The sequence below is a fragment of the Bidens hawaiensis genome, unplaced genomic scaffold (assembly GCF_021521415.1).
Source record: "Bidens hawaiensis isolate Kalapana, Puna unplaced genomic scaffold, B.hawaiensis_p1.1 tig00024477_1, whole genome shotgun sequence".
NCBI classification, from domain to species: Eukaryota; Viridiplantae; Streptophyta; class Magnoliopsida; order Asterales; family Asteraceae; genus Bidens; species Bidens hawaiensis.
Genome location: NW_027493870.1, coordinates 104,299 through 127,810, shown reverse-complemented (window position 1 = coordinate 127,810; position 23,512 = coordinate 104,299). Strand labels below are relative to the sequence as shown.

The 23,512-nt window shown below is 34.2% G+C and overlaps 1 protein-coding gene across 1 annotated transcript; it reads left to right on the top strand.

Moving 5' to 3' along the window:
* Positions 1-19,058: 19,058 nt before the first annotated feature.
* Positions 19,059-20,775, top strand: LOC143569417 (large ribosomal subunit protein uL3-like). Its single transcript, XM_077055338.1, has 5 exons — positions 19,059-19,170; positions 19,405-19,515; positions 19,602-19,906; positions 19,995-20,404; positions 20,493-20,775. Exons 1-5 carry the CDS (start codon positions 19,086-19,088, stop codon positions 20,749-20,751), a joined length of 1,170 nt encoding a protein of 389 aa, XP_076911453.1. The 5' UTR covers positions 19,059-19,085; the 3' UTR covers positions 20,752-20,775.
* The last annotated feature ends 2,737 nt before the right edge of the window (positions 20,776-23,512 follow it).

Sequence of the window (23,512 nt, the reverse complement as noted above, 5' to 3'; positions counted from 1 at the left end):
CTTTCATATTGTTGATGGCTAAAATTTGTGATCTCTGAATTGATATTGGAGTTAGAAAGCAGAGGGGTTGACCTCTTAAGTCAAATGTGCTCATTTATTTTCTTACTTCTGGTATATAGTTAACACCAGATATAGTTTTGTTTAATAAACAAAAGGTGCCGATGTTGCTCTTTTTTCAATAAGGATCTTTGCAGGTATTGTGAAAATGAAAACACGATGCGCGCACATAAAAGTAAGTTGTAACGAAAAGAAAAAAACTTTCAAATTTTGCATCTCATGTGCTATTGATAAATCAAGCCCTACTTGCGGTGCGCGCATATAACGAATATATGTGTGAACCCTCGGGTGGGCAAAAGTGAAATTGCACTAATTTTGACGTTATTTTACTAATCTCGTGAAAATAACGTTAAAAGTGGCGGAAGGTTAATCATGCATCATATGGTGGCGTTGATAGCTGAAAGACAAGGGTACATGTACCAATCGGTTGGTGTGCCGATGACTGAGTGTTATGTGCCTTATGTCTAAAGCTTGATACAAAACTACTTTCGAGCCGGGGGTCTCACCGGAAGCAGCCTCTCGATTCCTACGGAGTAGAGGTAAGGCTGTCTACATCTTACCCTCCTCAGACCCTACCATAGCTTTGCTATTGGTGGGATATACTGAGTACGATGATGATGATGATGATGATGATGATGATGATGATGGGCTATTGATAAATCTGACTTTTAAAGTCAAACCATGCAACTCTTATATTCAAATTTCTATTATTCAATGTGTAGGACTAAAAATGGAAGCTAAATGGGGACGTTTGATGTTGACTACACCTCCATTGCTACAATCAATATGCAGGCTCAAAGCTATAGATTCTGCATCTCAAGCACTTGATGTTAATGATGTGGTTGACTATACCTCTATTGGTATGAAATGTAATTTGGTTTAACATTTTTTCCATTTGGAAATTTCAGTTGTTCTTTATTTATGGTTTTTTTTTGTTCGTCTAATTTTGGATGTGGAATGGATTTACAACCGAAAGTAAGTAAATATAAAAATGAGGATTTATATAGCATATGAATTTGTTTTGCTGCATATTATGCGGTAATAGTTTTAAATTTTAGTTAGTTTTGCTGCAAATTGATTAATTTGAAAGCGAACACAAAAGTCAAAGTTTGACACTATAATTGAAAGTCAAACTAATTTTTTTAGAAGCTAATACAGATTGCAATCCGTTGGTTAAAATGTTACGTTTGGAATTTTGAAGTATATAAATCTGTTGCAGATATTTTAAAACGTGCTAATTAGTTTTTCCTGGATTATTTTTAAAATATTTTGAAAGTGTAATTTGGGCATATAAATGATATTGAAGTTAAGTGTCACACCCCGACCAATGAAAGCGGAAACGTCGAGGCACGACATGATTGCTCATTGCACAATGACACTATAAAGTTACAATATTTAAACAACTCATTTAAATCCATATCATCATAAATAACACAACAATTGTTCATACAAAATGCCAAATAGATAGACAAACAAATAACTTGTTCTTTTATTTTCTAATATCCTAAAGCCAAGATAATAAGTTTCTTCAAGTAATCCAATCAAGCTAACATCAAACCTGTAACATTGCATAAAATAGAGTTTGTCAACACGAAGGTTGGTGAACAATTTTCACAGTTTTGGACAATAAGTATATAGTATGAAATCCACAACTAGTATATGAAAACAATAAATAATAGCAACAATTTAGATAATAAAACCGTCAATAAGAATACATTGACGAACCGTCAATAAGAATACATTGACGGCAATAATGAAATCGTCAATAAGAATACATTGACGACAACTTTCTATATGGGGATACCATATATATTCGGAATTAACGTATGATCATACTTTGATGAGGCTACCCGCCTTAGTATTCAAGAATTTGCACATAATCATGTAAAGCATATAACACCAAATCGAGCATTTATTTAAGTAAACATATACAATATGTGTTGTGGTTTAAGACTCAAGTATAAATCATTTGAATTTGAATAAGTGTGCAATGTCACCCCCAAAACGAAAGATGGAAAACGGGGGATGAAAAAGTACTCACATTAACACGTAACTTGAAAGATAGTGTCGTGAATAATCGTAGAGATCGGTTTAACGAGCAAGACCTATATTAAACGGGTCTTGTGTTAGTAGGTAGTCTTGGAAGGGTTTAAAATAAAATACATGACAAATAAAGTAAATAAATAACGTTTAGGATTTAAAATGTAAATATTTGAGAAATTAAAGAAACGGGTTTTGTAAAATAAGTTTACTCGAAACCGGGTCTCGGTATTCTATTCATTAGTTTTTTTTCTTTTTTTACTCAACCTATGTTAAGTAATAATGTGGGTTAAAATGCGATATTGCAAAACCCTTGGTTATAAGAATACCAAAACAAGGTTTAAACGAGAGTTCGGGTTTGTCGGTTCGAGAATTGAAAATTGACCAAGCTCACAGTTAACTTCCCAAAATAATAAATGTTATGAGATAACTCAATAAAATCAAAATAGACTTAACCGAGTATGTAGTTCTATTGTGAAGAACCTTAACGTTCGTTAAGCGAGTATACGACCTTATCGGTTCGAACTTGTTATAAGATCAAGTTGGTTACCGACATGCCAAGTACGTTTAGAAATTAACTAAAATTGATTTAAAATATAATCTTGAAGAAAAATATGAGTTTTGGTGGCTAAAAACACACTTGTGTGTCTTAAGCGAGTGAACTCGGTTTAGTTCGGTTTTTGGTTCGGTCCTTGACTCGGAATAAGACCGAGGATGGTTACCACATACCCAATTACCATGGAACTTGTAAAATAACTTATAAATAATAATACTCAAGTTTTACATTCAAAAAGTTAACAATAAAGCTTTTAAACAAAAGTTTGGTTTTTGGTTCGGTCCTTGACTCGGAATAAGACCGAGGATGGTTAGAACATACCCAATTACCATGGAACTTGTAAAATAACTTATAAATAATAATAATCAAGTTTTACATTCAAAAAGTTAACAATAATACTTTTAAACAAAAGTTCGGTTTTTGGTTCGGTTCTTAACTCGGGATGAAACCGAGGCTAGTCACCACATACCCAATACCATGAAACTTGACAAATATGAACAATAAACTAAAATATGTAGAAGTTAAGCAAGTATACCAAGTTATATGGTTATATTTGTTAAATATATAAACAAGGACTACAAAGTCCTCCATGTAACCTTGCCTTACTAGCCCGACATTTCAACCGGCCGAGACCGGAGAAATGAAAGACCGAAGGTAAACAAGGAGTGTATATTATATATATGTTGTAACATCAAGCTTTAAGTATTGAGAAGTTAGTTAAAATGAAAGATTAGCTTATGAAGAACAACCTTAGAATTCAAGAATTTGAGAGAGAAATGAATAAATGAGCAAGCACAAATGAAGAAGATGGGTGTGTATATATAGGGTAAGTTGAATGGGTCTTTCATAAATGGTGTTTTATGAAAATGGGTTGGTTATAGACCCAAGAAAGCACAAACTACAAATGGGTCCTTCAAGTCTCCATTTTGGTAGTTTTAGTCCCTGGAGTTCGTTTTGAGCGTTTTTGGGGAATTTTAAGAACCGAAAAGGGTGTTTTTTTTCCAAAAACTATAAAACAAATATTTAACATACAATTCATCATTTTGATAATATCGAAAGGTTCGGGATACAAAACGGGTCGGGTTTACATTAATAATACAAGTATAAAATAACCCGAAATTGACAAATGTCACAGTATCCCCTACTTTAGGAAATTTCGTCCCGAAATTAAGATGATGTAAATAAATATGGATATTTCTCCTTCATCGAGTCTTCTCGTTCCCATGTAAACTCCGCGCTATGCCGTGATTCCCATCGAACTTTAACTAACTTAATGCGACTTCGCTTGGTTTTCTTTTCATTGCGGTCCATGATTTCAACGGGTCGTTCAACCATAATCATTGATTCATTGAGTTGTACTTCGTCGAGAGGTATATGGAGACTACCTTCGGCTAAGCACTTCTTGAGATTTGAAACATGAAAGGTCGGATGAACACCGGTGAGTTCTTCCGGTAGTTCGAGTCGGTAGGCTACTTTTCCGACTCGCTCAAGAATCTTGAATGGGCCTACGAAACGGGGAGCTAGTTTTCCTTTCTTTCCAAAACGAACAACTCCTTTCCAAGGGGATACCTTGAGAAGGATGAGATCGTCGACATTGAATTCGATCGGTTTTCGCCGTTTGTCGACGTAGCTCTTTTGTCGACTTCTAGCGGCAAGTAGGTTCTTGCGAATTTGGTGGATACAGTCGGTGGCTTCTTGGACCATTTCGGGTCCGGTAATTTGAGCTTCACCGATTTCGTTCCAACTAATCGGGGAACGACATTTGCGACCGTAGAGAGCTTCGAAAGGAGGCATACCGATGCTAGAATGGAAACTTTTATTGTAAGAGAATTCAATGTAAGGAATGTGAGAATCCCAATTCCCACCGAAATCGAGTACGCATGCTCGAAGCATGTCCTCAAGTGTTTGAATCGTACGTTCGGATTGTCCATCCGTTTGAGGATGATAAGCGGTGCTAAGATCAAGACGAGTTCCCAAGGTTCCTTGAAGTGATCGCCAAAAATGAGACGTCAATCGAGCATCGCGATCGGAGATGATAATCAAAGGTGAACCGTGGCGACACATGATTTCGCGAACGTAGATTTGGGCAAGTTGCTCAACGGAGTATTTTTCTCGAATTGGAATAAAAGTGAGCGGATTTGGTTAATCGGTCAATAATCACCCAAATGCTATCATTGCCTTTTTGTGTAGTGGGTAGTTTTTTTATAAAGTCCATAGCAATGTCTTCCCATTTCCATATGGGGATTGGTGGTTGCTCGAGTAACCCAAAGGGTTTTTGATGTTCGGCTTTGACTTTAGAGCAAGTAAGACATTTCGAAACGTACGTTGCTACGTCTTTCTTCATACCCGGCCACCAAAAGGTAGAACGAAGATCGAAATACATTTTATCCGCACCGGGATGAACAGAATATCGTGACTTGTGAGCTTCATCGAGTATGCAAGAACGAAGGTCATCGCGATCGGGAACCCATAAACGATTGAGATAATACAATAAGCCATCGGGTTTTGTTTCGAGTTGAAGCTCGGCTCCACATGACATTTCGTCGTACATGTTGCCTTCGTCAACGGAGGTACGTTGGGCTTGATAGATTTTGGCTTGGAGATCGGTTTGAACGGTGACGCTAAGAAGCAAGACGGATTTGACATTAACCTTTCGACTAAGGGCATCAGCCACGACATTCTGTTTACCGGGATGGTAGCGAATTTCGCAATCGTAGTCACTAAGTAACTCAGCCCATCTTCGTTGTCTCATGTTGAGATCTTTTTGGTAAAAAATGTGTTGAAGGCTTTTGTGATCGGTAAAAACCACACATTTCGTTCCGTAAAGGTAATGTCTCCAAATTTTGGAGTGCGAAAAAGACGGCACCAAGTTCAAGATCATGAGTCGTGTAGTTCTTCTCATTGACCTTGAGTTGCCTTGAAGCATACGCGATAACTTGACCTCGTTGCATGAGAACGCAACCGAGACCTTGATGAGAAACATCGCAAAATACTACAAAGTCATCGTTTCCATCGGGAAGGGTTAGAGCGGGAGCATTGCAAAGCATGTGTTTAAGAGTATTAAATGCTTCTTCTTTTTTGGATCCCCATTAATAAGGCTGTCCTTTGTGAGTTAGGGAAGTGAGGGGCAAAGAGATCTTGGAAAAATTTTGGATGAAACCCCGATAATGTCCGGCCAAACCGAGGAAAGATCGAATTTCCGTGGGTGTAGTCGGAGTCTTCCAATCTTAGACGGCTTCGATTTTTTGCGGGATCAACATGAATACCCTTGTCGTTGACGATGTGTCCCAAAAATTGAACTTCCTCTAGCCAAAATTCACATTTTGAGAATTTGGCGTAAAGAAGTTCTTTTCTTAAGACTTCGAGAATGGAACGCAAGTGATGCTCATGCTCGGCTTTGGATTAGAGAAGATGAGAATGTCATCAATAAAGACAATAACGAATTTATCTAGAAACGGTTTGCAAACGCGGTTCATGAGATCCATAAATACCGCGGGTGCATTGGTTAACCCGAAGGGCATGACCAAAAATTCGAAATGTCCATATCGAGTACGGAATGCAGTTTTTGGAATGTCTTATTCGCGAACACGCAACTGATGATATCCCGATCGAAGATCGATTTTGGAGAAACACGTTGCGCCTTGGAGTTGATCGAAGAGGTCTTCGATTCGTGGCAAAGGATAACGATTTTTGATAGTAAGTTTATTGAGTTCACGATAATCGATGCACATGCGAAATGAGCCATCTTTCTTTTTCACGAAGAGGACGGGAGCGCCCCAAGGAGAGGAGCTTGGACGAATAAATCATTTGTCGGAAAGTTCTTCGAGTCGGTTTGATAACTCTTACATTTCCGACGGGGCTAAACGGTAAGGAGCCTTGGCCACGGGCATTGCGCCGGGCACAAGATCGATTCGAAATTCAACCGAACGAATGGGTGGAAGACCAGTAACATCATCTGGAAAGACGTCGAGGAAATCACAAACATTGGAGATATCTTGGATTTTTCTTTCCTTGTGGTCTTTTACCACCGCTTGGGCTAGGAACGAAACATACTTTTGGCGTAAGTATTTTTGCGATTGAGAACACGACATGAGATTGAGCCTTTTAGGAAACATTTTGCCGTAGACCTTGAGAGTTTTACCGTTGACAAGCGTAATCTGAATGAATTTATCATAACAAACGACTTCGGCACGGTGCAAAGATAACCAATCCATGCCAACTATGACATCGAAACTTCACATTTGCATCGGAATGAGATCGATGGAGAATTTACGCTTACAAAGAGTGAGAGAACAATTACGAAGGACCGAGTTTATGGTGATAGAATTTCCATTGGCGACTTCGACAGAAAAGGGTCGAGAAAGTTTAGTGCGAGGTACGGCAAGAGTAGATTCAAACTTTAATGAAATAAAACTTCTATCAGCACCCGTATCAAATAATATAGAAGCCAAATGCTCGTTCACTAAAAACATACCGTTCACAACATCGTTTGCCACTTGAGCTTGATTAGCATTCATCATAAAAGCTTGTCCTTGGTTACCGGGATTTCCTTGAGGTGCATGAGGTGGTGGAGGAGGAGGTGCTTGGATGGCTTGCATGGGTTGGATGAGTGGTGCATTGAGTTGGGGAAGTTGAGGTTAGTAAGTTTGGACTTGGTAGGCTTGGGTTTGATAGTAGGGTATGGTTACGGTTTGGGCTTGGTTTGCAAAAGTGAGTCGTGGGCAATTGTTGCGGAAATGATTTGGGTTACCACAGTTAAAGCAAGCTCGGGGTTGTTGAAGATGGTTTTGCGGATAAGGTGCAAAGCGGTTTTGGGTGTTTTGTGGAGTGGTTCTTGGTTTGTTGGGTTGATTACGTTGTGCGGAACGACATGAGTTATTTAGATGGCCAAAACGGTTACAAATGGTGCAATGGCGACAAGGTAAGTGAGATGGGTGATGAAGTTGACAATTGTTGCATAGTAGAAAAGTACCGGTATAGGGTTTTCGATTTTGTGGGGGAGCTTGGGGTTGTTGTTGCGGTTGCGGTTGGGTAACGGCATAGTTTCGGTGGTTTTGTTTGGGTTTCATTTTGTTGTTGTGGCAGGAAGAGTTTGAGTAGTTGATGGCTTGAGGTGGTGGGTCAACTTTGGCTTGAGGTGCGGGTTCGGTTTTGCTTTTATCACTTTTCTTCTTGATGGTTAGGGTACCCGCCTTAACATGGTTCTCTGATAGCGCACCGGCTAGAGTAATTGCATCCTCAAGGTTCTCGAGTTTGCTACTCATGACTGAGTCCCGAATTAGCATGGGTAAACCCCCGATGTATTTGTCGATTTTACGTTCGAGCGGGGTAACCAAATGAGGTACAAGGGTGCTCAATTCATGAAAACGGAGCGAGTAAGCGGCATTATCACCACTTTCTTATTTCAATTCCCAAAATTCGGCTTCAAGCTTTTGGAGCTCGTGTTTGGGACAAAACTTCTTCATCATGAGTTCCTTAAGTTCGGTCCATGGAAGTGCCATGGCAATTTCCGCCCCTTGGAGATGCATAACACTACCCCACCACGTAAGAACAGTTTCCTCAAACATGCTCGAAGCGAAATTAGTTTTCTTCGCTTCGGGGCACTCGCTGTGTCGGAACACACTTTCCATCTTTTCAAACCATTGCAACAAGGTAGTCGCACAGTTCGTACCAAGGAATTTGGTTGGGTTAGCACCGGTAAATTGTTTATACAAGTAGGGAGCGGATGTGGGTTCAACGGGTGCTACAACGGGTGGAGGTTGGTTTGCTTGCAAGTGAGTTAGGAGTTTGGGAATCACAGCGGCGACTTGTTCGGCTACTAAAGCGGCCATCTTGCGTCTGGAGTCCTTGCGGTAGTGGCGTCGTAGCGGAGGCATTCTAAAAATTATAAAGAATTGTAGTGAGTTTGAGGGCATTGAGTTTAAAATAGAAAATGTATGTAACCATTTTTTTACGTGAATCCTAGTGTCATAAGGATGAGAATGTTAGTAGAAATAAATTTTATACATAAACCAAATGATAAAAAGGTATATATAAGTATATGTTTCAAAGTTTCGAGAATTAAAAAATTTGGACGTTTTGAAGTGTTGAAATTTGTATATAGTCGGAAAAATCGTACATGAACCACCATGATTTGATATTCCGAAAAAAAAACAACAAAACTTCTTGTAAACATATATATAGTTGGGAAAATCGTACATGAACCACCATGATTTGATATCCCGACAATAAAAACTTATGTAAAAGTAATATATATGGAGTCAAACATGTGCACGTATCACCGCGTCTTTCATGTTGTTGACTCAAATCATGATAATAACATACAATAAAACGGAGATACAACGAGATGTTAAAAACACTTGTCCACGTATCACCGTAGCTTTTATGTTTTCAACATCAAAAATAAGGAGGCGACCGGAACGCTCGCATACGAAAACTTAAAGTGTCGGCTCATATAACTCGAGTTGCTTGACCTAGAAACCAACACTAGACCCAATCATCCCAGGTAAGTAAATCACCTTCGATTCTTGGAATCATTTTGTCAAATGATCGAATCAAGTGTTTCGTTCCCTACGGTCGTCACAAAACAAATTGTAGAACCTAGCTTTAAGGAGATTGTAAACAACAAGATCCAAGTTAAGCTTGTGATCCATAAAACACAATATAAAAACTAATGTTTTGTTTTGGGTAAAAATACCTTAAAATACTATTGAAAGTGTGTGTATGTGTACATTTATGATGAGATAGATTTTTAAATAAGTTTATAAATAATTAATAAATACAATAAACAATCAAGTAGGGTAAACACGTATAAGCACACGTATAGGGACCCTAGAGCATAAACTATACTAGGCTGTTACGTCTAACTACCTATCCTATAGTCGATAGCACTGATACCAATCTGTCACACCCCGACCAATGAAGGCGGAAATGTCGAGGCGCGACATGATTGCTCATTGCACAATGACACTATAAAGTTACAATATTTAAACAACTCATTTAAATCCATATCATCATAAATAACACAACAATTGTTCATACAAAATGCCAAATAAATAGACAAACAAATAAGTTGTTCTTTTATTTTCTAATATCCTAAAGCCAAGATAATAAGTTTCTTCAAGTAATCCAATCAAGCTAACATCAAACCTGTAACATTGCATAAAATAGAGTTTGTCAACACGAAGGTTAGTGAGCAATTTTCACAGTTTTGGACAATAAGTATATAATATGAAATCCACAACTAGTATATGAAAACAATAAATAATAGCAACAATTTATATAATAAAACCGTCAATAAGAATACATTGACGAACCGTCAATAAGAATACATTGACGACAATAATGAAATCGTCAATAAGAATACATTGACGACAACTTTCTATATGGGGATACCATATATACTCGGAATTAACGTATGATCATACTTTGATGAGGCTACCCGCCTTAGCATTCAAGAATTTGCACACAATCATGTAAAGCATATAACACCAAATCGAGCATTTATTTAAGTAAACATATACAATACGTGTTGTGGTTTAAGACTCAAGTATAAATCATTTGAATTTGAATAAGTATGCAATGCCACCCCCAAAACGAAAGATGGAAAATGGGGGATGAAAAAGTACCCACATTAACACGTAACTTGAAAGATAGTGTCGTGAATAATCGGAGAGATCGGTTTAACGAGCAAGACCTATATTAAACGGGTCTTGTGTTAGTAGGTAGTCTTGGAAGGGTTTAAAATAAAATACATGACAAATAAAGTAGATAAATAAAATTTAGGATTTAAAATGTAAATATTTGAGAAATTAAAGAAACGAGTTTTGTAAAATAAGTTTACTCGAAACCGGGTCTCGGTATTCTATTCATTAGTTTTTTTCTTTTTTTACTCAACCTATGTTAAGTAATAATGTGGGTTAAAATGCGATATTGCAAAACCCTTGGTTATAAGATTACCAAAACGAGGTTTAAACGAGTGTTCGGGTTTGTCGGTTCGAGACTAGATAATTGACCAAGCTCACAGTTAACTTCCCAAAATAATAAATGTTATGAGATAACTCAATAAAATCAAAATAGACTTAACCGAGTATGTAGTTCTATTGTGAAGAACCTTAACTTTCGTTAAGCGAGTATACGACCTTATCGGTTCGAACTTGTTATAAGATCAAGTTGGTTACCGACATGCCAAGTACGTTTAGAAATTAACTAAAATTGATTTAAAATATAATCTTGAAGAAAAATATGAGTGTTGGTGGCTAAAAACACACTTGTGTGTCTTAAGCGAGTGAACTCGGTTTAGTTCGGTTTTTGGTTCGGTCCTTGACTCGGAATAAGACCGAGGATGGTTACCACATACCCAATTACCATGGAACTTGTAAAATAACTTATAAATAATAATACTCAAGTTTTACATTCAAAAAGTTAACAATAAAGCTTTTAAACAAAAGTTTGGTTTTTGGTTCGGTCCTTGACTCGGAATAAGACCGAGGATGATTAGCACATACCCAATTACCATGGAACTTGTAAAATAACTTATAAATAATAATACTCAAGTTTTACATTAAAAAAGTTAACAATAATGCTTTTAAACAAAAGTTCGGTTTTTGGTTCGGTTCTCAACTCGGGATGAAACCGAGGCTAGTCACCACATACCCAATACCATGGAACTTGACAAATATGAACAATAAACTAAAATATGTAGAAGTTAAGCAAGTATAACAAGTTATATGGTTAGATTTGTTAAATATATAAACAAGGACTACAAAGTCCTCCATGTAACCTTGCCTTACTAGCCCGACATTTAAACCGGCCGAGACCGGAGAAATGAAAGACCGAAGGTAAACAAGGAGTTTATATTATATATATGTTGTAACATCAAGCTTTAAGTATTGAGAAGTTAGTTAAAATGAAAGATTAGCTTATGAAGAACAATCTTAGAATTCAAGAATTTGAGAGAGAAATGAATAAATGAGCAAGCACAAATGAAGAAGATGGGTGTATATATAGGGTAAGTTGAATGGGTCTTTCATAAATGGTGTTTCATGAAAATGGGTTGGTTATAGACCCAAGAAAGCACAAACTACAAATGGGTCATTCAAGTCTCCATTTTGGTAGTTTTAGTCCCTGGAGTTCGTTTTGAGCGTTTTCGGGGAATTTTAAGAACCGAAAAAGGGTGTTTTTTTCCAACAACTATAAAACAAATATTTAACATACAATTCATCATTTTGATAATATCGAAAGGTTCGGGATACAAAACGGGTTGGGTTTACATTAAGAATACAAGTATAAAATAATCCGAAATTGACAAATGTTACATTAAGAGTGCAATATTTTATTACTTTAAACAATTTTGATTCATTGTGATTAACTATGTCATCTAATAAATTATACTTTCGGTTAAATTATACATACAAACACATTTGTGGTTATGCGTTTAAGGTTTTAATATTAGGTTTATTTTTTGTCAGTATGTAAGATTGGGCTTATATCGGCGATTGGGCTTCTCTGCTACAGATGGACTAAAGCTGGAAGTGAACTATTCCAATGGATGGGCTAAAGCCGAAACTACTGCCAAAGTATGGATGGGCTAAAGCCGGAACTATGGACAGGCTAAAACTGGAAATCCGATATAGAGTGTTTGGCCCGTTTGCTCTTAGAAAATTTAAATTGTATCGCCTAAGTGACTTTCAAAGTCAAATAAGAGACTTAAATTTTTGATTTGATGCTTGCTAGAAACAATTAATTTTTAGGCATGATATAATCTAATTTATGTGCAAGCCACACCCCTTCCTCCCTTCACTGTTGTCTTTGGCTACATGTCAAACTGAATGCTCTTACGATGGTTAGTTGTGGTGAACAAATTATTAATTTCTGGATGCGGCGCTGGCTGTACGAAAAAAAATAACTGTTGAGCGTAACAATTAGGAGTTAAACTAAAAAATTGAAGTTGTTTGAAATTGGGAAACCCAAACCAAATTCTTATTAGATCTGATTTTAACCATCTACCAATAAATTGAGAAACCCAAATCAAATTCTTATTTGGTTCAGTTTCAATCATCAACAATAAGTTACACAAACAACTTCATAAGTTTTAAGATAGTAATCCTACTTTTTAATATGATACTGAAGGTTGCATCGTTGGGGCTTCGCGCATGTTTTTTTTACACCACATATATGAAAGAATCGAACCGGTACAGATCAACACAAAACGAGTACCACGTTAAGTGTAACCACCGCCGCATCGCGCGGGTTCCTACTAGTATATATATATATATGGGAGGAAATTCTTGAATGTGTGTGTGTATGTATATGGGAGGAATAATTTGAATAACTTTGTTGAGATTTAAGAACTTTAAGAATCTCATTCTTAACCACACATTTAATTAAATATGTTAGATTATGTGGTAATCTGATTAAAAAAATAAGTAGGAGAGAGAATAAATATGTACAGTGATTACACTAATTTAAACATTCGTTAAACCATTGTCAAAATCGACTCGATGCGTAGAAAATTATGTAATTTTTCTACGTACATGTAACCTACATATATTACATATATGCAAAACAAATTAAAAAAAAAATTTTACACTGAGTTCTTTCGAGTTCTTAAAACTCAAAGTGGTTCTAAAAAAAATCAATCATATATATATATATGTGTGAGAGAGAGAGAGAGAGAGAGAGAGAGAAAGTGTAAAAAGAAAAAGGGGTGAGTGTAATGATTGAACAAAGGCTTAGTTTATAGCCACAAAATCAAACTAGAAGCCAAGCTCACTACCAGTCGACACACGATCATACTTATTTAATGACTAAAGATGATTGATCAAAGTGTTTAGGGACATGTATGTGACACATAGCGTTACTGATTAGCTAATAATAAGTCACATTAGTTTAATTAGTCATTATCAAAACCATTATAATTAATTTTAAACCATTGTTTTTCCAACATGATCATCTTTAATAAACAACTAGTAGCACATGTTACGTAATGTATGTTTGTTGCTTATGTTGATCCGCGACCGAGTCTGTTGATCATGTGTTTACCGGGGTTATGGCAAGACTTAAGTATGTGATGTCATATCCCCCTCTTATATTTTTCTTTTTCTATTGTGGATCTCCTTGATGTTTATAAACACATTCCAGGCAGCGATATTTAGAAAAGGTGGCTTGTTAGAGTTTGTGGTCTGCTTGGAGCAATTTCATTTTTTTCAAGCATACACATCAGGATCGAAAATATAATTGGTGAGGTTAAATCCATGTCGTTTCTTGGGATCGAAAGTAGGGCAAAGGGCTTAGTCTTGGGCTAAGAAAATGGAAAAAAAAGTTTGAGTTTGTAATTGTTGTTTTGCTCGCTAGCTTCTTGTTTGTGGACTGGTTTCGACCTCTTTTGGTTTTAATGAAATTTGTTGTTAAAAAAAACATTATTTATGTCATTATCAACTATCTTACTAATATATTAAAGCAAGATAAGTTGTCTACATGGTATCATTCTAGGGTTTTCACCAAATGCCATGTCACCACCTTCCAATTAGTAATTGGCAACTCACTTGATTCCTCTTATTTAAACCATATTGTTAAGAAACCCTAATCCACATTCAACTCTTTCATACATCTTTCTCCAACTTGCCGTCAATCAATTTCTCTTAGAGAATTAGTAACTATTATCAAATTATAAAGATCATCTCCCGTTTCTCAGGTGTTAAAACCTTCAAATTCAACATCATAAAGTTTCGTCTTTTAACGTTTTGTTAACAAAATATTATAAAAGATGTATGTTTTGCAAATAGATTGGTTGGTCGAACTACTGGCTGAATTGCGTCTTCGTCGAAAACAATTGATTATATATATTTTAAGTGAACGTGATAACAAATGATCACTTAGAACTTCATCCAAGAGGGCTACTGCGAATGGTTTTCTCGATGCCCTTGTGTTATACAATTATCAGAAAATGAACTGCAAATTGGTAGATGTCAGCAGTTATTTTTTTCTTTTCCTAATTCTAATCATAATTATTCATTATAATTAATTAGTGCTAAATTTAAGTATAATTATGCATATAATAACATAATTATGATTTAATATTATTTAACACAAAAAACCGGTAACAAATTGAAGTTCAAAATCTCGCATTAAAAGTTTTCGTATCTCAAAATACTTTTCATATTTTAATAAAATTTCAGTTAAATAATAATTAATTGTTACGTAATGTGATTTGAATTTGAATTTAAGATTATATTAAAATCTTTTAATTATGTCAAAATTCATGCTTAAAATAAAACCCCGATATTTTTTACTGGTGCTTAAAATATTTTCCATTAAAATACTATCCATATTTTTATTAAAATTCCATTAAAATACTATTTCACAATTCATATAACATTATAAGTTATTAAAAATAACAAATTTACAATTCATTAAAATATATAGCATATACATACATATGACATTTTTTTATATTTTCCACCCGTGTGTAATACGGATAACTAACCTAATGGATCATTAAGTAAAGACTAAAATTTAAACATTTTAACCTAACACTCTACCTTGGGCATTCTTGTTTTATTTTTCTGCACCTTGTATTGAGTGTGTCTTCTCTCGTTTGTTCATTGGGGGCTAAGGATTTAAGGCCATCTAGGGCTGTAAATGTCAAGCCGTCTGTTAGACTGAAAGTTCGTTTATGTTTGTCCACTTAATAAATGAACCAGACATGAAAAACAAAATTTCGTTCGGTAAGCTTAATAGACGAACAGGGACAGAGGCTGTGTTCGTTCAATAGTGTTCGTGAACGTTCAGTAATGTGTTCGTCTACGTTCGTCCGGTTACGTTCGTCCGTTTACATTTGTTCGCGTTCGTCTGATAAGTTCCGTGTATTAGTATTTATTTTTTGAACGGCATGTATTAGTATTTTATAATATGCTTTTGCATATTATTTTGTAAACTAATACGTTCTTCTAATAAAGCGTGTCAATTATTGTAGTAAAATGAATGGATCATGTAAAGTGTTTGGTTTACTTCTTTTTATTATTCATTTACCTTGTAGGTTCGAGTATCTGACACCCAATTTATTTCATAAAGAGTTATATGACATAAATCTTCATTCGTTTTCGTTTGTACATTAGTGTTCGTGTGCTCGTTTATACATTAGTGTTCGTGAATCGTCCATTAGCTTGACAAAAACTTAATGAACAAACAAGGACATGGATTTTTATTCGGTAGAGTGTTCGTAAACCGTCCGTTTGTCCTACAAAAATTTAATGGACAAACGTGAACAATGTCACATCCGATTCAGTTATCTCCCGTCTCTCTATCTCTCATGTCACACTCCACATCACCCTAACTCTCCAAATGTATGCATTAGACATCTTGCTATTTTTTTTCATTCGTCATATTGGTCCTAGCACGTTTTTTAAAAATACCTTTTAAGATTTTGTTTTTAACTTTCGAAAACGTTATTTAAATATGTGGCTATACCGGGTGTCATATAGTGGTGAATTTATTTCCATTACTTTTTAAATTATATTTTCATCTTGTGTTAACTCTAGGTCTGTCATAACGTGTCAAACACGACACGATGACATGTGGTACAAAACAAGAACACGAAACGAAAAGTCGATAACTAATCGTGCATTTTTTTTCCAAGCATGAACACGAACCTGCTTAGTAACCGGTTCGCATTTTAAGACCTGTTAAAACACTTGTTTAAAGAAACAGAGAATGATACAAGTGTAATGAAACAAAATGTTTCAAAACAAACACAAAACTCTTAATTAATACGTAATCCATATAATATTTGTAACAAAAAAAAAAAAAAAACCATAAATGCATAACATACTTGAAAAAAAATCATGACATCTGTTAACAATATAACATCAGGTATGACTTTAGGCCTAGGACTTTAGAAGTGTATATTATTTTCTTTTAATTAAAAATCTGAACAGGTTACTAAGAGAATAACATGCCTTTAACATGTTTAAGCACGAATTTAAATAAGTTTTAAATAGATCGACGCCTTTAAAACACGAAATTCATTAAGTTCAAACCCAAATATATTAAAACTTGTGTCATATTAACAAGTCCATATAAAAAATTAACAACCCTAGTCCCTAACTAACTCTAAATTCTTTGGGCCCCGTCTAACAAAACTAAATAGAAAACAAAATTTGTTTCGATGCCCACAAAGGCCCAAAGAGGCTATTTGGGCCACTTCCAAACCCTAAATTGGCGATGGCGTTGATCGGACGGTCAATAATGATCCCCATAGTGATAAAAACCCTAACCAGAAGCACATCAGCTGCGCGTTTCCTCTCTCTCGCTCAATTAGCCTCTCAGGTATGATTTTCTGAAAGGAATTCGTGTGCTTGCATCGATCCTGTTTATTGTTATTATTATTATTATTATCATCATCATAAGTTATTATCTATGCTGTTTCACTCGTATTTATACGTGTATATTGTAGTTTTGTATCTGTTTTCATTTTTATTATTGTTCATTACAAAAATGAAATTCTACGTAATATTGTTGCCGATCTAGATTTATTATTATTTTCTTTTTTTATTATAATTTTGCATGTTAAGAGTTTGTGTTTCATTGCTAAAATTCTGTTTTATTTGTAAGTTTATATATTTTTTCATTTTTAATGATTTTTGTAAAGCTGTTTTGTTGAAATGTTTGTTAGAGTTATGCAGTTATTCTTATTGTTTTTGGTATTTTTGTAATCAAAATAGTATATATTTATAATAATAATTTATATAATTGTATTTTTGTAGTTTGATTTTTTTAAGATAAATAGAGCTTGATCTTGTTAACATGGTGGTTGTGGTCATAATATATAGATTGAATTCGTCTTTTGAAACATGCAACTAATCACATATTTTTGTATTTTATTTGATATCTATTTTTTTAATGATTTTTAAAGCTGTTTTTGAAATGTTTGTTACAGTTATGATTTTTTTAACTGGTATTTTTCTGTAATGATTATATATTTATTTTATTTTACTCTATTTTTATAATTGTTGTATTATGACAAATTGAGCTTGATCTTGTGAGCATATTGGTTGTTGTCATTTGTGTTTGTTGAATGAAATGGTCTCCTGAAACATACAACTAATCAAGGCTTGAGTCTCAAAGGGCTTGTTTACCAAATTCCATTGTGGTTTTGGTAAGAAAAACTAATGAGCCTGAGAATTGGCATAATAATTATTTTGCCATAGGCCTATGGTACGGGAGCATTTTTTTCATCGTTGCATAATTTGGCAATTACCATTTCTTGCAGGTCAATAGTCTCTGTTTATTTTTTGTCGTTTAATTTAAAAATATATGTGTTTTTATTTTTGTACCTGTGTATCCGCACTATGTTTTCATTAGTTTTTTTATTTCAAAAGCCCTTATTTTATAGAGGTAGATAATTTATTTTCTTGTTGTCTGTTTGTATATTTTTTTTAACTTTACTTTAATTGTTGATTCATATAGGTTTTTGTTATCTTAAACAAATATATCCGTGTAAGTGAATGCATATAATTAACTTCAACTAGGATATATTTTTTAAACTGTATATTTTGTAGTTTTATTGTTTTGAGATGATAAATAGAGCTTGAGTTTGCTAGCATGTTTGGTTGTGCTCATATGTGTGTGGTGAATGAAATGGTCTCCTAAAACATACAAGTAATCAAGGTTGAATCTCAAAGGGCTTGTCTACCAAATCCTATTGTGGGGTTTAAGAAACACTTATAAGCCTGAGAATTGGCAAAATAACCATTGTGCCATAGGCCTGTGGTACTGGAGCATTTTCTTTCATCACTGCATAATGTAATTATCTCAGTGTGCTGCAAGCTCATAGTTTTTTTTTCACATAAAATCAGAATTTTAATGTATTTTTATTTTGTGTGTTACATTTGTGTTTATGTGCATTATAATTTGTTGTCGAAGTTAACCAAAATCATGTGAGCTTTATAATCATATAGGTAGATAGATAATTAGATATAATTGTTTTTTTTATGCAGTCCATTTTTATATGCCTTACAATCATTGTTGATTCATTCGGACTTTTGCCAGCAACATAATGATTTTATCAAAATTCACATGTAACATGTTTATATGTATCATTATTGCTTCATCAAACATGATAAATTTTCTTTGTTTTTGTTTGAATTTAATGTATATCCTGTATGGAACAGCATATATTTATGTTTATGCATCAATAAGTGAATGAATATGTTTATGTTTGTTTTTAGTCGGTTTACAATGTTTAATGCTTTTCAATTATGTACTTTAGTTTTATAAAATGATTTATGCCCTAAAGCAGATCTCTAGAATAATATGGACACACATCTTTGTCTGACATTTTGATTTTATTTTATGCATTTTTTATTTTAATTTTATGTATGTAGAAAAATGAAGTTTGTAAGTTTTGCAGATTTAAAACAGCTAAGGTATCATGTCTCACCGCAAATTTGAGCACCCAAGACACGGCTCATTGGGATTTCTTCCTAGGAAGCGGGCTGCTCGTCACAGAGGAAAAGGTTTAAATATGCTTATCCATATATATATCTGCAGCGATAATTATGCTTTTTGCTTTTTCTAGTATTCTCTACTTACCCTTTTACAATCAAAATGTTTATTTTCAGTTTTTAAACATGGGAACTCTTGTTTAAAACACTGTTTCTGCTAATTCAGTTCTGTTTTATAATAATGCATATTTTGTTTAGTAAATATTTGGTAATATAGCTTAAAGTGTAATCATTTTGTTTTTGCAGTGAAAGCGTTCCCCAAAGATAATCCTACTCAACCTTGCAGACTAACCGCCTTCTTGGGATACAAAGCTGGAATGACCCACATCGTTAGAGAAGTTGAGAAACCCGGGTCGAGTGAGTTAAATTTTAAGTTATCTACATGTTTTAATCTTATACTTTAATCACTTAAATCTGTATGTTATATATATTTTTTTTCTCAGAACTACACAAGAAAGAAACATGTGAAGCAGTCACAATCATTGAAACCCCTCCCATGGTTGTTGTCGGGCTTGTGGGTTATGTCAAGACCCCACGTGGTCTTCGTAGTCTGAATACAGTCTGGGCTCAACATCTCAGTGAAGATGTCAAAAGAAGGTTCTACAAGAACTGGTGCAAGTCGAAGAAGAAAGCCTTCACTAAATACGCCTTGAAGTATGAAAACGAGTCAGGCAAGAAAGAAATCCAGTCCCAGTTGGAAAAAATGAAAAAGTACTGCCATGTCATCCGTGTGCTAGCCCACACACAGGTAATTGATTAGTTAACTCATCCCGTATAACAATATGGGCTTGTTGGATTAAGTGTTTCGGATAATAATATTTGGTTTTGATTTTCAGATTAGAAAAATGAAGGGTTTGAAGCAAAAGAAAGCCCACTTGATGGAGATCCAGGTAAATGGTGGTGACGTGGCACAAAAGGTTGACTTTGGGTACAGCTTCTTTGAGAAGCAGATTCCAATTGATGCCGTGTTCCAGAAAGATGAGATGATTGATATTATTGGTGTGACCAAGGGTAAGGGTTATGAGGGTGTGGTGACTCGTTGGGGTGTGACCCGTTTGCCACGTAAGACTCACCGTGGACTTCGTAAGGTTGCATGTATTGGAGCGTGGCATCCGGCTAGGGTTTCATTCACGGTTGCAAGAGCCGGTCAGAATGGGTATCATCACCGTACTGAAATGAATAAGAAGATTTATAAGCTCGGGAAGGAGGGCCAGGAGTCTCACACTGCCATCACTGAATATGACAGGTATAATTATTGCTTTGTTTTTGTTTAGAACAATATAAATTGTATCTTAACTTATTAATAATGCGGTCTTTGAATGATAATGGAACAGGACTGAGAAGGATATTACACCAATGGGTGGATTTCCACACTATGGTGTGGTGAAGGATGATTATCTGTTGATTAAGGGGTGCTGCGTGGGACCCAAGAAGCGAGTTGTGACTTTGAGGCAGACTTTGTTGAACCAGACGTCTCGTCTTGCGATGGAGGAGATTAAGCTTAAGTTTATCGATGCGTCTTCGAAGTTTGGGCATGGTCGGTTCCAGACTGCTGAGGAGAAGGCCAAGTTCTATGGAAGGATTAAAGCTTAAGGGTTTGAATGAAAAATTACTGTTTTTGGGAATTTTTATGATCTGTTATGCTGCTTGTTTTTTTGTGTTGAGGATTTGGTGTTTTTTTTTTCAAAGATTTGGGTATTCGGACGGATTAAAGTTTTGAATTTATGATTGTCCTTGTTAAATTTTTGAGCTACTTGTTAATCAAGTCGAGGAGAAATTTTAGATTAATTTTTGTAGTTAAGAGAAATAAGCTTTGATTAACCCGTACCTAGTGTAGTAAAAAATGCTCCACACTAGTTGGACTGTGGAGTATGGACTAGCGATTAGTCGGGATATATTCCAATATTCTAAATTTTATGGGTAAAATTCTCAATTTTGACCGATTTTGGACAAATGGGGTAATCAAGACAAGTCGGTGGGACGACGACTAGCGACTATCAGGGATAATTGATGCCTAGCCGGGATACAACACTGCATGTAAGAAACACAATCTTCATCATTATTTTCATAACCCTAATATCCCATCTATCTCAATCGTTATCTTCATTGGATGTGTACAGTGTGTTTATCGGATTATTCATAGTATCGACAAGTTCTAATTTCTCTCAACGACAACCCTAAAGGATTGATTTGTTTAATTCTTGAGCAATCCATCTTCAATATGTAACGCAGACTCCAATTTCACCCTATGTTAGTGTTATTGGTTTCTTAATTTAGGTTTGTTTATTGTATTCAATCTATTTAGTATGGTTCAATTCTTTAATAAATAAATTCAATTTATTTCAAATACACTCTGTAATTCTGAAATTGTATTTTTCTTTCATAGGAATTCAATCAAGATCATAAATTACCAATTCTTATATTTGGATTAGCTAGAAGGAAGGACTGTGCAGAAGCTTCAATTCCCGGTTCGACGACAGTTTAGGTTTCGATATTTTAAAGTTGACCTTCTTACTTATAATTGACACGATAGAATAGTTATCCTTTTGGTTGATGATATCATGTTTTTTGGTAGTCTAATTTTTTGTTACTATATTTCTGATTTGTTAACTATGTTATGGATGTTATTTCTTCTTATCCATGTTGTTTAATTCATATGAAGTTATAATTGATGAACATACTCATACTTATGGGTTTACATATAATACTTAACTATAGCCTTTCTAATAATATTGATAAGTTTGTAAGTTTATTAGCTATTTATGTTCTTTTTTTTTAGTTTTTATTTTTAATTAATTGATAGATTTTAAGTGTTACTCCTTTCATATTAACATCCACAACAGATTTTGGTATGGAAATTTTAAATTTTGAATCCTGTAGTTTAACTAGAATTAGACTATATTTGGTATTGCCAATAATTAAATTGTATTTAGACTATTTGGAAGTGCCAAAAAGTAAGTTTCGATTTATTCTAGATCATATGATTATGTTTTGATGACCTTAATTATTAAATTGGATTAAGATACCCTTTATAATAATACTGATAAGTTTAAAATTGTTTTTTTTTTGTTATTTCTTTTTGTAGGTTTTCTTTAATTATCTATAATATATATAATGAAACCCCTAAAATCCTACGTGTCGTGATGTTTGTGATGTGGTCTCTCCCCTTTTATGTAAGCGACCAGATTGCTTGATTTTTAAATGGAGGCCTCTCATTGATTTAACCCAAATTCATGGGTATGTGTCTTACCAAAACCAGATAGCTCTTAAACAAGTTATAACATCTTATTAAATTAAAAATTAATCTTACCAATTATTTGATATGAAAATCCTATAAAATAGGGATATACTAAAATTTAATATCCAATTAAAAAAATATATTAACAATTTTATAGTAAACTAAGTATGCTATTAACTTTCTTACAATAAAGAAAATTAAAATCCAAAAAATAAATATTAAAAAATGAAAAATGGAAAACAACCATTCTTTTAAGCCATCAAATTGCTTTATTTGTAAATGAAAGTTTCTCACACATTTGATCCAAATTCACAGGTAAATGTCTCACTAAACCCAGATAGCTCTTAAAGGGGTTATAACATCTCATTATATTAAAAATTAATCTCATAAAATATTTGATATGAAAATCCTATAAAATAGGGATATACTAAAAATTAATATCCTATTTTATTTAAAAAAATATTATTTATAATTAAGAAACAATTTTATAATAAAGAAAATAAACGAGTAATGAGTATCACCAAACCCAGATAGCTTTTAAACCGGATTATAACATATCATTTATTTGTGAAACCATTTTGTCATCAAACCTCAAGTATATTAATTGTTAACTTTCTTACAATAAATAAAATTAAAATCAAAATATACATATATAAATATTAAAAATGAATAATGTAAAAAACCCCCCTAATACGGGGGATAAAATCTAGTTTAATATATAATTATATATCCATCATTACCCTTCCATAATAGCATTCATCCACAACTCATCATTCTTATTGTTAAAGAATTACCAAAATTCCACTTTCAATACAAATTTTTTGTACGAAATATTTAAATTTTGAATCATAGGGTTTGACTATAATTAGACTATATTTAGAAATATCAATAATTAAGTTGTCGGTATATTTTAAATGATATGAGCATGTTTTGAATTTTCGTAATTTATTCCTTTAGATATTAAGTTCATTCTTCTAATTATTCTGAATTTAAAAGTCTTTCTAATTTAACAGATTTTACTAAAATAAACATCTGCCAATTCACTATATAATATGCATTCGACATTTCGACAAGGTATTCTTCACATTGTCTCCATCGACTGCCTTTGAGGCTTCT

What these genes read in the sequence shown, in the direction of transcription:
- LOC143569417 (XM_077055338.1), top strand. Translation starts at nt 19,086, where the DNA reads ATGTCTCACCGCAAATTTGAGCACCCAAGACACGGCTCATTGGGATTT. An exon ending in TGCTCGTCACAGAGGAAAAG is followed by an intron (nt 19,171 to 19,404) that starts GTTTAAATATGC and finishes TTGTTTTTGCAG; the next exon opens with TGAAAGCGTTCCCCAAAGAT. An exon ending in AGTTGAGAAACCCGGGTCGA is followed by an intron (nt 19,516 to 19,601) that starts GTGAGTTAAATT and finishes TTTTTTTCTCAG; the next exon opens with AACTACACAAGAAAGAAACA.